We start from the raw sequence: 14,573 nt of genomic DNA, 5'->3' as shown, positions 1-14,573 counted from the left end.
ACAAGCACCCTGCAATCAAGTAATACCTTCCAGGGCGCATTTTGAACCTTCTAACATTATTTAAACTACAACAGCACCCAATTTGGACCAGCATTTTGAATTTGCAGGAGCCATGTGCTCTGAAGGTTACTTTTACACGAACTACAAGGTTTGAAAGCCACTGGGTAGAGTTTATACTTTTTTAAATAACTTTTTGTTTGACCTTATATCGGCAACAATGTATATTTTAAGGTATTCCAGGGTGGCCAAGTGCCTAAAGAAACTTAAAACCGGTTTGCAGGAAGCAGAGAATTATTTTTGGTTAAGGTTTAATCCGAACCCACCGTAGGATCGCCGTTGTCCACTTTGTATTCAGTCAGAATAGCGTTGAGCATCATACAGAGTTGGGTCAACATGTTGAGGTTGGTTTGCGGAACGATTCCCTTCAGTGGTTTGGTTTGTCGACCGTCAACCAGTCCCTCATACACCTGAGTAAATGCAAGTCGTAGTGATTGCTCGGTTAGCGACCATGGGAATGACAAATAAAACAAAAAATAAAAAAAATTCTGGTTATAGAATGCAAAAAGTAAACCGGAATTAGGACGCAGCAGCAAGCCAGCTTTCCGTAAACCTACATTTCTGTTTTTCATTCTTAGCATAAAGAAAGAATTTGTGGTAATAAAAATCAAGATCTAGAGATATTTACTTAGCCAGAGCTGGCCTACTAAACTAATCCAGTCTGCGGTGGGATTCGAACCCACGACAGCAGTTTACCAGGGATTGGCAAACTACTGTCTAAGCAATAATGTCAAAAAGTCGGACAAAAAATCTACTTATTGTTGCACGTCTGCTATTCTCTGGTTTGCTTTTAGCAGGTATGGTAAAGTATAATCCAAAAAAGTACGCCGTTTTGGTGTTGAGCATAACAGAAAAGAAATCAAACCAGCACACATAATCTCATTAGTGGTTGTTGAATTATTTAATAAATTGCATTTACCAGGTCAATGCATGGGATGACGTATTTCGTGTAAAGGTTTTGAAGTAAATCTTGTTCAAGTTTGCTGTTTCTCAAGTTGATCCATTTCTGCCAGAAGGGGTCGTAGTTGAGGTTTTTCGGGTCGACGTATACCATTCCTATGAAATAAATTTAAATTGCAATTTAAATGAGGATTTTTTTCCCATTTGTCAGTTAGTACATATACTGTGCTCTTTCGCAGTCATAATTTTGACGAAATTTGTGTGAAAATACACAAAACAATAAAAAAGCAAAAGATCAATGGAGGCACCCAAATCTTATTCAACACGCAGGATGTACTCTATAAGTTGGCTACGGTAAACAGTTTTGAGCCATGCTTAAAATTATCATGCAATAATGTTGGTGACCCCAACTTTACGAAGGACATGTTAAGATATTTGGGTTAACAATTTGAGCAATACTGGCACAATCACCATGGCCATCTTACCGGCACGAGACACGGTAGCAGGTGAAGCATACTGGAGATCGCCAACCTCGAATAGCAACGCACAATGAGCTTGAAGTCTGATACGTTCACCATTAGCCAGTGTAAGAAGTCTGTTGTCGTCCATCACCGAATTCATGTTCTCAACCCATAAGGCATCAACATCTCCATCAAACAGAATGTATCTAAATATTATCAGTAGGTTGACAAAACGTTCGAAAACTAAAGTACGTTGCTTTTTACGTCTATTTGGGCCCTTATGTGCGTCGCAATAGGTTTAGGTGGAAGCACGGGCAAACAGTTAAAAAGCAAAATCCACGTTTATGTAAAGTAAGACAATTAAAAGGCAAAAAATTAAATGCAGAAATACAAGTAGTTTGATAAAAAAACAAAATGCCAGAAAGTTTGCGCAATTTTTATTCTCAAATGAAGATTTATTCACAAGTTTTTTTTTGGACTGAGTTATCAAGTCCGTCTGTTGTAGTCTATCTAAGCTAATGTACATTATAAGTGGCAGTAAACATGTACATGTACAAGCAATTAAAGAAACTAAGAATTGTTTATTTTACATTTCTTAACAACTGCTGTTTTTTCATTAGTTTAAAATAGAGGGTTGAGCTTGGCAAAGAATACCCATAACATACCTTCTTTCTTTCTTTTCAGTCGGTCGGTTTATTTCTCTGAAGATATTTGAGAGAACTCCGTCCGTCCAGTCACGAGTTATTGGGTCGAGTATTCCGTACAACTCGATTACCGTCATCGCTTTCGAGTTGATGATGTGGAGCTTTGTGTTGAGGCCGAGTCTGCAAATCAAAAATAAATCAATAGTTAACATTAAATTTGTCCCCGACTAAAATGAATTGTTGCTGTTTCACGTATGCCTGACCGAGTTTGGCACATGACTGGTTTAGTCTGTGTGCAACTTACATAAGCTTGCATCAAGTCTGTTCAGTTATAGTTGGTGTTCAGTTAAAGTTGATTTGATGTTCACTTCGAATGTGTTTTGTATGTCAACATTTTGTTTTGTTTTATAATCATTTGTTATAATTCAATACGAATAAGACAATAATACAGGTTTTCTGAAACAATATTGGCCGTTTAAGGTATGTTTAGAGTAGAATAATAACTGATGACATAAAGTTTTAGGCACTTCAGTAAATTAATGTACTACTGGTTAAAATAAAGAGACATCACACAGCACTATTTGGTTGGTTTTGCAAAGATTTTCGCAGTTAAATTGTAAGCAAGAATACAAAAACGACCCCTAGCGTTGAACGATAATATAAAAGTGCTAAGACAACAAAGTTAACCGCCGAGCCACCACAGCTTTTACACACAGTTTGAGGTTGTGGATTCTTACTTGGTCTGTGCTTGTGCCAGTGTGTTGATGACGACAGACTTCCCTCCCCCTGTTGGTCCAACCACCATTGTCGTGTGACGTGTCATCATTGTTTCGTAAAGTTGCACGACCTAATGTGGGAATACAGTGTTAGTTGAATTTTCAATGTGATACCAAATGTACAGCAAGATCCAATTAATTGTACATGTTACCACAGAACACCGCTTAGTGCAGGTTAACAGTTTTCCTGTGTCTTTTTAGAGTAGAACGGTTTACAGATAATGTTTAAAACAAAATATAGCGCTTTTAATTTATATAAGTGACGGTACATTTAGCCAAATAAAACTGCCACCCACAAGAAATATTTTATTACCAGTTTTATCAGCAGTCCAAAACTCTAACGTCACACAGAAAATATCCGATCTTCTAAAAAACTCTATCATTTGCAAACATAACTTATCTTGAGCGTTTCAATAACTTTGGGACATACGCAAATCATTTACAAAAAACAATCCTTCTCTCCTTTAAATCCTTTACAAAGATTTCGATCCGGCGAGTTCAGCAAAATAAAATGGGATATATTTGTCCTGTAATTTCTCATCTCAGTTCACAACGTTATTGACCAAGTTAATTTGGATGAAAAACAAAACGAAGTATTACTTACTTTGTCGACTTGGTTGTCGAGCATAACATAGTTGTTACTGGTCAAAGTATCCTCCACAGCATCGTTGAAGTTCGGATATCGGACCCTGGGGCAATCAAGTCCCGGGAAAAGGTCGCCGATAAGTCCGAGGAAAAGTGGAACATCCTCGAAGATGAATTTGGGAAGGTTCATGTCACGTAGAGCTCTGAAAGTAGTAATACAGATTGTGGAGTTGAGTATCTAAAAGTCAATTTCTTCGATTTTGCTAGATTAGTACATACCTCAAATTGGTAAAATTTACTTATAATATGTTTTAAAAGGGTAAATGAGAGGAAAAAAAGAGTTATGATTAAATAAAGTACATAATTAGTGTCCTTTAACGGGATTCGCATGTTAAGTGAAACGTGCAAAACAAGACTCACAATATATATAATTTAATGGGTGGTATTTGGCCCATTGCATTTTTAGGACATATGTAAGGACATTTATAGACATAAAAAAGATAATATATAGATACTAAACCTTTAAAAAAAACTCTGTTTTTACTCTGTTAAAAAATGTTTTTGAAACGCTACAAATGCAAATACAAAAATCCAAATTCCAAATGACAATTCAACCACAATAAACCGCATTATGAGGTAAGCATAAAACATTTGATACCTCATGAGTACAACTTCTTCATGTAGATCAGGCGATCCTCGCTTTAAATCCCCAGCCATGACCAGCACAGCTTTCAAGGCACGAAGACCAAAGTCGTAATGGTGTTGTTTGGAAAGTTGTTCCTTTGCCAACTTGTACAAGACCGTCATCTTTTTGGCGAGCACCTTTGCTGTGAGGAAGCCCTCAGAAAACAACATGATCTCACAAATCTGTTGCAAGTCAGGCACAATCACAACAACTGGTCTGTGGATGAAAAAAAGGGAAAATGTTAAAGTTGGCAAAAAGAAAACAAGGAGGTTTAAGACAGAGTCAAAAGCTTACTTAAAGTCCCAACAACACTTGAAATTGAAAATAAAATATACCATAAAAACAAATTGACAGACAGCCTTGTATAAAGATCCACGTATTGCACAATTGCAGGAAACAAATCACAACACAACTTGTACGCTGGCACATACGTAAAGAAACTTAAATTACGATACAAAGTCAATCGAGTTGTAAATTTAGTCCTATCCTAAACAAAAGCTTGAATCCGTTTATTCGTTTACCAATTCGCAATATGTTGTTCGTACTTCTGGAACATCCCTCACCATAAGGGCAGATAATACGCGAACTGCTAAAAGTTCATTAACAGGAATACACACAACGATTGGTTCACCTGAACAAGGCTTTAACACTCTCAGGCAGCTCAGTACGTCCAGCATAACCTGGATTCATTGTGATAAAGATTCCCATCCGGTCATCGAGTGCAATCTCAGTGCCTTCAAACTGGAATCGCTTGAGATGATGCATGAGAGCGTTGCGAATTGTTTGTACCTGATAGGGGAGAAGAAGGTGACTCTTTCAATATGAGAATGTATGAACTGAACAGTATAGGACCCTTCAACAGGCAGCATGGTCATTGATTCAATTTAAATGAGGAACTAAAGATGCAATTAGGCGAAATATATATATATTCCACGATATTTCAACGACTGATTTTTTTATAGTGGATTTTCTACATTCTTGGTTCTTCATTTATTTTTGGTTTATTGCGCAACGTGTATTTTTATGATATGTCACGAAATTAGTTTTTTCATTCGTTTACATTAAACCCCAGTTAAACCGGAATCGGTTAGTTCGGATCTTTGGTAATTCAGACAAAATGCGATGTACAAATGATTTGTAATGTGTTAAGGCTTGAACTTATCGACATCGGCTAATCCGGATCTTCACCTAATCTGGACAAAAGCTTTGGTTCAAACAGATCCGGATTAACCGAGGTTTGAAACTGTGAAATAAAATCATTCAGCTCATTGCTTTGCGGATGAAGACTATAAATGGCCATAGGTTGTGCTAACAAAAAAACATCTCTCACACAGAAATTTTAATATATAAGGCTAAACATGTAAAGTGGTTTGTTTAGATTGTTTACCTGTGAAGATACAACGGAAAGTACAGATGCGTCGATTCGATTGAATTCATCAAAGCAACCCCAGGCACCGCACTGCGCTAAACCAGAGAAGATCTTGCCTACAGCCTGAATGGAATTGGTTACGTTAATCAACGTGTACTCCTTTACATCTATCATAAAGGGTTTGTTTTCCTCACACACAAAAAGTTTAATATTTAAAATCTTACTGCAAAGTCTAAGTTTTACAGCCATTTAAATCAGTCTTGAAGTAAAGTATAAGGAATAGCATATTTGTCAAAAATCAAAAATGACAGTCAGTTTCAAAACATAATTTAAATCTATAAATGATAAAAATCTCATGAATTTATAATTTTCAGGATCGTGTGTTGCTATTACACCCGCTGCAATAAGCCTGTCTTCCTTTATATGTTATTATACTATTTATTACATTCACCGTCTTACCTTGAAATCCATTCCCTCTCCACAGTTTGTGACAACACACAAGAGACCCAGAGCTTTCGCCAAATCCTTAACAGTCTCTGCAAGAAATATTTAACACAAAGCGTTTATGATTAATTCACGTGTTTCGTAAACCTTACATTTCTTTTCACAACAATAAAACCAGATCGGATCGAAAATTTCAATCATAAAATAATATATATTCCACATATTTTCCTATTCACCAGTAGTAAGCTATATTATTGAATCTAGACTCCGCATCAGTATCTTTAATAAGTTTTGTTGGTCGACAAGACATTGGTGAATTTACTAACCGGTTTTCCCAGTACCAGCTGGACCTGCAGGAGCACCACCCAAATACATGGAGAGCGCCTGGGTCAATGTGAGGTAGATTCTGTCGGTTAGAGGAGTGATCACAAGTCGTCCATTCAAACCCATGTACTCGTATCTGCGAAATGATCAGTGTAATTTAGTGGACGGCAGTTATTCCAATTGCACGATATGTCAAGTTTAATAACAACTCCTGGTTATAAGAAACTACCACAGTTATCATTTAAAATGTTTTGTGCTTATTGTGCTGAAATGAGAAAAATTTAAACTTTTATAAGAATTTAAACTATTAAAAATGTAAACTTATTAGGTAAAAGTTCAACACTCAAAAGGCCGCATGTGGTTCGCGGGCCGAAAATTTGACGACCCTGATTAAGATATACAAATATTACAAAAATGTATTTCAAAACTAGACTTACCCGTATCCGAACGCTCCGGTACACTGCTGAACGAGTAGTTGATCCGGTTCCTTGCTCCAATAGAACCGGAGCTGGGATTCCCATTCGAATTCCTTCGCATCCAGAATCGAATCCCGGACAAATGTGTCGATGATGTCACGTGCATGTACGTCAATAATCAACACTGAAAAAAATTGCAATTTTTGTAAGATCTATATGTAAGCTGTTGCTGCGAGGCAGTGTATCGACCTTATCGAACTCGTCTGGCAATTGTAATTTTATACCAACGTTTCGACGTCCTATACAGGTCGGCTTCATTTGTGAGATCTATGTCATTATTTCTTGGTGCAATTAAGCCGGTAGGTTTTATGGCTTGACATAAACATCGGTTGACTTCAGAAAGACGTAAAGTAATGAAAACTAAATGAAGTCGCTTTCACCGAATTGAGGTTTGAGGGTTTTTTCCAAACTATTTATTCCAAACAAAAATAAACCTTTGCCAGGAGTCTAAATCTATTATGATTTTGCTGACGCGCTGCGCAAAAACGATTTTAATAAATTAAAGTTGATTACACACGAGAGACCGATTTATTTGACATTGCTCCTCCAGCCACAAGTTAAAATTTAATGGTTTAAAATTTAATTTCAAGGGCTCAACTAAGTTTTCTTCGAAGTGCGAAGCAAAAACATGACATAGCAAAATATTGACACAATTTTAAGAAGAGTTACGTTCTTCAACACAACATTCCCACCTGTGTTAAACTTCTTTCGTTCATTCTTGGTCAACGGACTTTGGATCTTTGTGACGAGGTTGTCGATCTGTCCATGCATCTGAGTGGCGTAGTTCTTCATTCCCAGCTTGTCGCCTTTACGCACCTGCGAGAAAATATGTTAAATACGAAGCCAGTGGTTCTCAAATCGTTTTCAAGCTATTGACCACCAGCTGAAATAACAGATATCGTGAAGCATTTCATTTTTGAAGAAGATTAAAGTAAGCATATATACAGGTAATCTGGTTTGAAATATATTTCTTCTAAACAGAATTTTGAGAAGTGACATAAAACAAATAATACAACTTGATGGTACAAACAATTGATCAGTTGCAAGTAACTATTTCCAGTGTATCACCAAATATAGTGAACTTCCTGCAGACGGCCAAAAAGTCATCACGGACCACCATAAACAACATTACTGATATATATTTAGCAAACAATTTTTACCTTGTTAAATACATCTTCTACCTCCCACGTCCACCAGATTTGGTTTCCAGCCAAAACAACCATCCCCTGGTACGGCAACATCCAATCCACTCGATTTCTGTGAAGCAAAAGTCGATAAAAATCGCAATTGGATATCACATCAACCACATATAGGTACTGGGGCAAGCACACAAAATATATTTGCAGCAGTACCGTACGTGGATCTTCTAGTGCATTATTATTCTACATTAATAATCTCAGTGACCTAGTTCTGTACGCGCAGGTCCGCATGAAATATTGCAACTGCTCTTTAAATAAATAAAAAAAACTACTAAGGTGGTAAACATCAGACAATCACACAAGCAATTCTGTCATGTTAAAAATTAGCTAACATGTCTTTGCAGTAGTTGAAGACAGCCTCTTTGGTGATGAGACGGTTTGTGCTCCTCATTTCTTGCAGCACAGACGTCATCCAGTCCTCAACTCTTCCCTCTGCAGGGACGTTCTTGAAAAACTCCATCAGCTAAACATAAAACATCGTTCAGCATCGGAAACAAGGTAGGATGAAAACATACATAAGTTTGTGTTTTAGACATGGATAAATAGCTAAGATCTGCCCTGAAGTCGATGCAGACCAGCGATCACGTCACACTCATTTATAAATCACAATACGCCAGGCCCATTGAAGGCGTCATTCCGAATCAGCGGATCACCAAGCATTCACCACCACATGGTAAGGAGTAGGCTAGAAAAATCTAGCCTGCGGTGGAATCCCAACCCAAGACAGGAGTCTTCCCGGGTCTGACATAACGCCTTCACTAGGCATGGCATACTATGATTTCTGAGTTTATGTTTATACGTTTATTCAAATTAGGTCAGGTAATTTTAAGAAATACATGAATAATGAGGAATGGGCCGCACCCAACCCGTACTTTAAGAATCGATGACGATTATTGCCATTCGTAATTACAAAAAATAGCCAAGTTGCAGTACTTACCACGTCTGTTCAGTTCTGTTGCACTAATGCATATTCTTTAAAAAAACTTGATACATTTAAGTGTGGTACATAAAGGTTTGCTGGTTCATTCTGTCGTATACGCTACTGTCAAACGGGGAATTACCTCTCCTTCTGCTGACGTCATCCCGGTGACGACCATCTCACCGCTGACTCCTTCCTGGAAGCGGAGTTTAGAGATGTTGTCGTACATCTTGATGATGTGCTCCTGGACACAAGTGGGATCGCTGCTTCCCAAGATACTGAGGAGCTCGTCGTCCGAGATAAAGAAGAATCTAAAATGTTGAATGGTTTGTGTCACAACGAAAAGATGGTTAAGACATAATGGCAACTAATCGGAAGTACGTCATAGGCGCATGACGTCAGTGTCACAGAAGACGTTAAAATTCAAACTTTTTTTCAGATAAAAAGCACAAAATCATTTTAAGAAAAAATAGGTTTTTTAAAAAAAGGTTACAATAACTATAGGTTAGTTATGGGTGACGTAAAAGTACTCAGCGAGGGCATATAGTAAGTTAATCCAAGTTAGTTTTTGTATTTGTTTGTTTATTGAAAGCAAAAGTTGGCGTCTTTACAGAAAGAAAAGAGTAGTGAAGTTTTATAGCCTGGTCATTGATTATTGTTACTCTTTATAAAAATTCTCAATAGTACAACAAAGTTTAAAAATCAGTTTCATTTATTGCAAAAAAGAAACCAAATCAAACTGAAAATATGTCCGGCACAAATACACACCTTGGGAATGCGTTACGTTTCGAGTCGAGGTAATCATTTAGAGATTTCTGGCAACGTTCCAATCCGTCACTCAGCCCCTGAAGATCTTGCAACCTGTTTTGAGCATGACAAGCTTCCTTAATCTTCGGGTTCTTAGCAGTTTCCTGCATAATCTTCTTGAAAAGTTTGTCAATGTTGTCGAACTTCTTTGCTTCCTCCGGAAGTTGGGATCTGCATGAAAAAAGTTTTTGTAAATTTATGTTTATTTTATTTAGGTTAAGTTAAGACTTTATAGAATTCGGTTTAAAACCAGAAAAATCACTATTTTGAAATTATTTTAACTATTCTAGAATAGTAAACTATTTCGAATTGTCCATTCCTACTCGAAGCATATTTTGGTACATTCAGACCATCCTTTCTAATAGAAACTTCAATTTACCAAGCTAATTCCTGCAATTAACCAAAATCTTCAACGGGCTAGAATAATAGGCTAATGTTTGAAATTGCATTGAAGTAGAAACTTTGTTCAGTGAAACTGTTTGTAAAAGTTATTTCTATGTTACAATACCTGATGTCTCCGCCGATAAAGATTGATTCAAGATACATCCACTTTCTCTGGACGACCATCCAAATATCACACACCTAAAAACAAACAAGGGTCGGAATATTAAGTTCAAAAACTCTACAGCTAAGGTTTTGCCATAAAAGATCATTTTTATGAACATGAACAGAAACGAATTAAAACGGTCAACAAACCTCGCCAATCAGGGAAAGTCCTTTCTCCCAGTTTTGCACAGAAGCGAGGAAAGGTCCAACGAATCGGGAAGCTGACATGCTTTGAAGGTTCATCGCGTTGTCGTCCAAAATCTGCATGACCTCGTCAACCGAGCCTGATTAAAACTATCTGTTAGTACTAAGTGGTCTCGTATTATTACACAGTAGGGATAGGTATGTTACATAGCATCTCTTACGTCACCAACTGTATATTAAGCTGCACAGGTCCCAGAAATACGTGATTTTCCACTATGTAACGCATTTAAAAACAGACATTTTTTTCTTAGATACCTTTTGGCTTACTAGTTTCGTATGTTAGCAGGGCATGAATATGCAAATTTAAAGCTCGGATCAGTTTGTGCAACTGCTCGGCTGAGCACCAATCATCAAAAACAGCGAGGCTCGGTACCGAGTACTCGGGTTCTGGTTCGACTGGGACCATCACTATTTAAATTGTAACAAGGCGCAAAAACAAGTCCACGCAAACACACCTGCTATGGCAAGTGAATGAAATCAGGTAAATCTACTTACCCAGGATAAATCCGCGGTCTTGGGTTCCCTTCACGTATTTGATAACTGTGAATTTCATTGCTTCCCAAGTTTCAACGACCTGAAGAATGGGAATAAAAAGTTTTAAAAAGTTTTGACGCTGACATCAACTTAACTTTTGGGATTCTTTTCAAGTTGCCAAAAACACACAACTTTTTTGTGACAGAATACTGCTGTTTTACATACGGCTTGTAAAACGTTCTCGTAATCTTAAGTTACGCCTGCTTGAATTATTGAATATAGTGGTTTTGTGGTGTAAAACCGTAGTTGTAATTATTTTTGGTTTAAACCACGAACCTCTTTCAGTCCTTTCTCGATGTTTAACTCTTTCACAGCTGCGGTGACGATTTCAGCGATTGTGTCGGAAAAGTTGTGAAGTTGCATCGAAAAAAGATTTTCAAGAGTAAACGTGTCAGGATTCATGTCAAAATCTTTTCCAGTCTTCGTCATTAATTCCTTCCAATGTCTGCGTTATTATTGATCATTATTATATCAGCTAAAATTTTACAGATATGTTGGTTAGAACTGGTACAATACAAGTTATGATAAACACAAATTCATAACTGGGATCAGCCCTCAAGCTTCTATGCAGACCAGGAATCACGGCACACTCATAAATAAATCACAGTTCGCCAGACCTATTGATGGCGCCATACCGAACAAATTCGCCTGTAATATTACATAAATAAGCTGTTCCTGCTAGGCAAAGTATAACCCGTTAATACTTTTTCATCAGTTTTATTAATAAGTAAAATAATATTACCTTTCTCTTAGAGCTTCGTTCTTGAGATCCAGGAATAGAGGAATCGCCTCTTTAAACTCTCTCATCTTTGCATCAAGATGTTGCGCAGGAGAAAGAGCTTTCACTTGTTTCGGCATCTTCTTCAGCTTCTTCACGAATCCCTCAATTCCCTCGATCAGCTGCAAAGAACATGAGTTGTAGTAAAAAAAAAATTGGTCAGACAACAAAGGTTCAAACTGGCATTCTTTCATTCAGTGTGGAGACAAGTTAGACTTAAAGATAAAGATAAACTTAAAAGCAATACACACATGAACTTCGTCCAAAAAACATACAAAGAGAATAACATATATTGTATCACAACAATATCAAACAAACAGAAACAGATAAACGCAACCACTTTTTATGCAGTGGTTGGTTTACACACAGAAGAAAACACATACAAACGAACACACACTCACCCAAAACACAGAAATATACACACAAACACATACATATATGTATATCAACACAAACACACACACACAAACACACATACAAAAACATACACAAACGCACACACTTACTCACTTACACACACACACACACACACACACACACAAACACACATATAACAGTAACAACCTTTCACACTGTACCTGGTTAACGTTAAGATTTGCCCACAACGTCTGAGCCCACTCTTCTCTCGCAGTTTTCTGTTCGTCATACAGCGCGTAGATTTGTTCCAAACCTTTCATCTCGTTCTGAACACGCAGTAGATTGGGATAAGCTGTGATGGGAAGGTCGAACAATTTCTCAGCGTTGGTGAGTTCTTGTCTGGAAAGCTCAGTGTTAAATTTTGGTATACAATAACACCAAAAAATTCGATCCTAAATCCAACAGTTTTCTTTTTTTAATTGCTTGTTTGTCCTACATATGAGATTGTTTCTTACTGAATATCTGATCTATTTAAATGAGGGATTCTACGGTAAGTAAATTGCCGTTTTTTTCAAAGCTATGTCCAGAGAATAATATTTCACTAGAATTCATCATTTCAGCGTTGAGGCATTTTTTTTTGCTTAAGTCGAAACAGCAAAAAAAAAGTGATTTAAAAGATTGACGGTGGACCCTAAAAAACTTTGCTTTTAATTATTGTAGGTTTTTCTTTACAACCTACACAGCCTTTTTTCATGAATAAATAAAAAACCTTAATGGCATTTGGAAACTGCAACTTATTTCGTACTTTCTGTTTCAGCACAAAGTTATCGCGAACCTTTCAGCTTCAAATTTGCTGAGATCTTTGCGGAAATCGGCGAGAATCTTGAGTCCCTGATCAAGATCTGATCCAACCGCACCTGGTCCACCTCCCTTAAACTTGTCTGCAAATTCCTCCAACTCAGACTTGAAGGTCGTGATTTGTTCTTGTGTGATCTCAGTGAACTTAATCTTGACCCCGGTCAAACCGACGTCGATCATCTGAAATCGAAACCCAGAGATACAATGGTTAGTGGTTCGAAACCCATCGCGGGCACCAAAACTAGCTTCTGATTTTGCTTTGTTTTTACCCAACAAAAAATTGACACTTAAAGTTGCGTTATATTTGGTGGTCATAAAAACAGCAATAACCATAAAGAAGCCACTTATTACGTGATTTAAGTAAGGCAATGCTTGTGACTTTTTTATATGACGTCAACACCTTTGTATGACGACACAATACCCTTGTATTTTTTTACGACAATGCTAATAATTGCTTTTTAAGTGAACATAGGCAGTTTGGACAAATCAGTCAAGCGGCTAATGCAAAAAAAACATAATTTTCACCTTCGCATTAAGGAACAGATCGTCCCATGTCTGTTTGATGGTCGACACCAGCTCTGTCTCCTCAGTCGTGCATTCGATCTTGTACATCGCTATTGTTCGGTATCTGTTACGTTACAAACGTACCAGGGGTTACTTTGGGTCAATACAAATTTCACGTTTCAGCTTAGCCCTTTTTCTACTCAGGGAAGCACATATTGCACGATCCTAAGGCGTTTCTAGCAATTAATTTCATCTTGCTGGTCTTAATTTAAGACCGAAGTGCCCCATTATTTACACTTTTACATTGTTTGAGTCAGTATTGGACAAAAGACTAATTTTCTATCCAAAACTTGATGTACAAAATGAATAAAACTATGACATGCTTTTACTGTCAGTGTCAAAAGAAGATCTGATCGAATCACCGAACTCTAACAAGCTTGTATTGACATCTGACGATAAAAGGGCGAAATCATTCAAAAACCTCAAAATCAAGCAATAAATTGTGACACATACCTTTCTGTGATGTCAGTGATTCTCATCTCAACATCGAGTGAAATGGTTTTAGTATTCGCGATTACTCCAAGAACGAACTTGAGATCTTCAAGTGTATCAGGTGTCCGTTTCGAATCCTTGGTCATCTGGTTCTATGGAACACATGAGACGTTTCAACACACAAGTAACAAAAATGCAAAAAGATCAACATTACATCATGGCTAAAATGTTATATCGATTTAAATACAGGCTGTTGCATGGACATAACATGGACAATAACATGTTATTAGTAACTTTCAAAAGTGCGAAATTTTGGTCACTGCTTTTAGTCGGACTTTTTGTATGAAACAGACTTGATTCGAGCCTGACTTCACACTTGGCCAACTTGTAACTTTATCATGTACATCTAATTTACGGATCTAATTTCGGCTTTTTATGTTTCTTTCTTATTTTACCTCAAAACATGTCAAATTTACCTTTCAGAGATAGATGGCCTAAAGGACACTTTCAGTAAGCCGAAAAATCGAAAACACATTGTCAAAGCGTGTAATCTACTTCGTAAGTTTAAAGTGTTTGTAAGTTGTATTGTTTAGTTTTGTAATTTCACACTTGTAAATCTAACTTATACGTATTTTTAAGTTTCTTTAATACACT

General features: G+C 37.1%; 1 protein-coding gene across 1 annotated transcript in view; it reads right to left on the bottom strand.

The window, feature by feature from the left end:
• The window catches only part of LOC145230289 (dynein axonemal heavy chain 10-like), a 124,169-nt gene that overhangs the window by 93,487 nt on the left and 16,109 nt on the right, over positions 1–14,573 (bottom strand). Inside the window, exons 27-52 of the mRNA XM_080095681.1 lie at positions 13,941–14,071; positions 13,449–13,551; positions 12,901–13,103; positions 12,287–12,464; positions 11,673–11,830; positions 11,207–11,375; positions 10,892–10,970; positions 10,343–10,476; positions 10,155–10,228; positions 9,608–9,817; positions 8,982–9,150; positions 8,253–8,383; positions 7,882–7,978; positions 7,414–7,537; positions 6,683–6,845; positions 6,248–6,381; positions 5,937–6,013; positions 5,496–5,600; positions 4,740–4,897; positions 4,082–4,324; positions 3,443–3,626; positions 2,800–2,909; positions 2,084–2,242; positions 1,443–1,624; positions 977–1,113; positions 324–467 (exon numbers count right to left, since the gene is read on the bottom strand). Coding sequence (XP_079951807.1) covers positions 324–467; positions 977–1,113; positions 1,443–1,624; positions 2,084–2,242; positions 2,800–2,909; positions 3,443–3,626; positions 4,082–4,324; positions 4,740–4,897; positions 5,496–5,600; positions 5,937–6,013; positions 6,248–6,381; positions 6,683–6,845; positions 7,414–7,537; positions 7,882–7,978; positions 8,253–8,383; positions 8,982–9,150; positions 9,608–9,817; positions 10,155–10,228; positions 10,343–10,476; positions 10,892–10,970; positions 11,207–11,375; positions 11,673–11,830; positions 12,287–12,464; positions 12,901–13,103; positions 13,449–13,551; positions 13,941–14,071 — 3,756 coding nt within the window. The remainder of the gene's footprint in view (positions 1–323; positions 468–976; positions 1,114–1,442; positions 1,625–2,083; positions 2,243–2,799; positions 2,910–3,442; positions 3,627–4,081; positions 4,325–4,739; positions 4,898–5,495; positions 5,601–5,936; positions 6,014–6,247; positions 6,382–6,682; positions 6,846–7,413; positions 7,538–7,881; positions 7,979–8,252; positions 8,384–8,981; positions 9,151–9,607; positions 9,818–10,154; positions 10,229–10,342; positions 10,477–10,891; positions 10,971–11,206; positions 11,376–11,672; positions 11,831–12,286; positions 12,465–12,900; positions 13,104–13,448; positions 13,552–13,940; positions 14,072–14,573) is intronic.

This window comes from Phallusia mammillata, chromosome 5, assembly GCF_965637545.1.
Source record: "Phallusia mammillata chromosome 5, kaPhaMamm4.hap1.1, whole genome shotgun sequence".
NCBI classification, from domain to species: domain Eukaryota; kingdom Metazoa; phylum Chordata; class Ascidiacea; order Phlebobranchia; family Ascidiidae; genus Phallusia; species Phallusia mammillata.
Note: the sequence above shows the minus strand (reverse complement) of the source record. Positions and strands in the feature narration are given on the sequence as shown.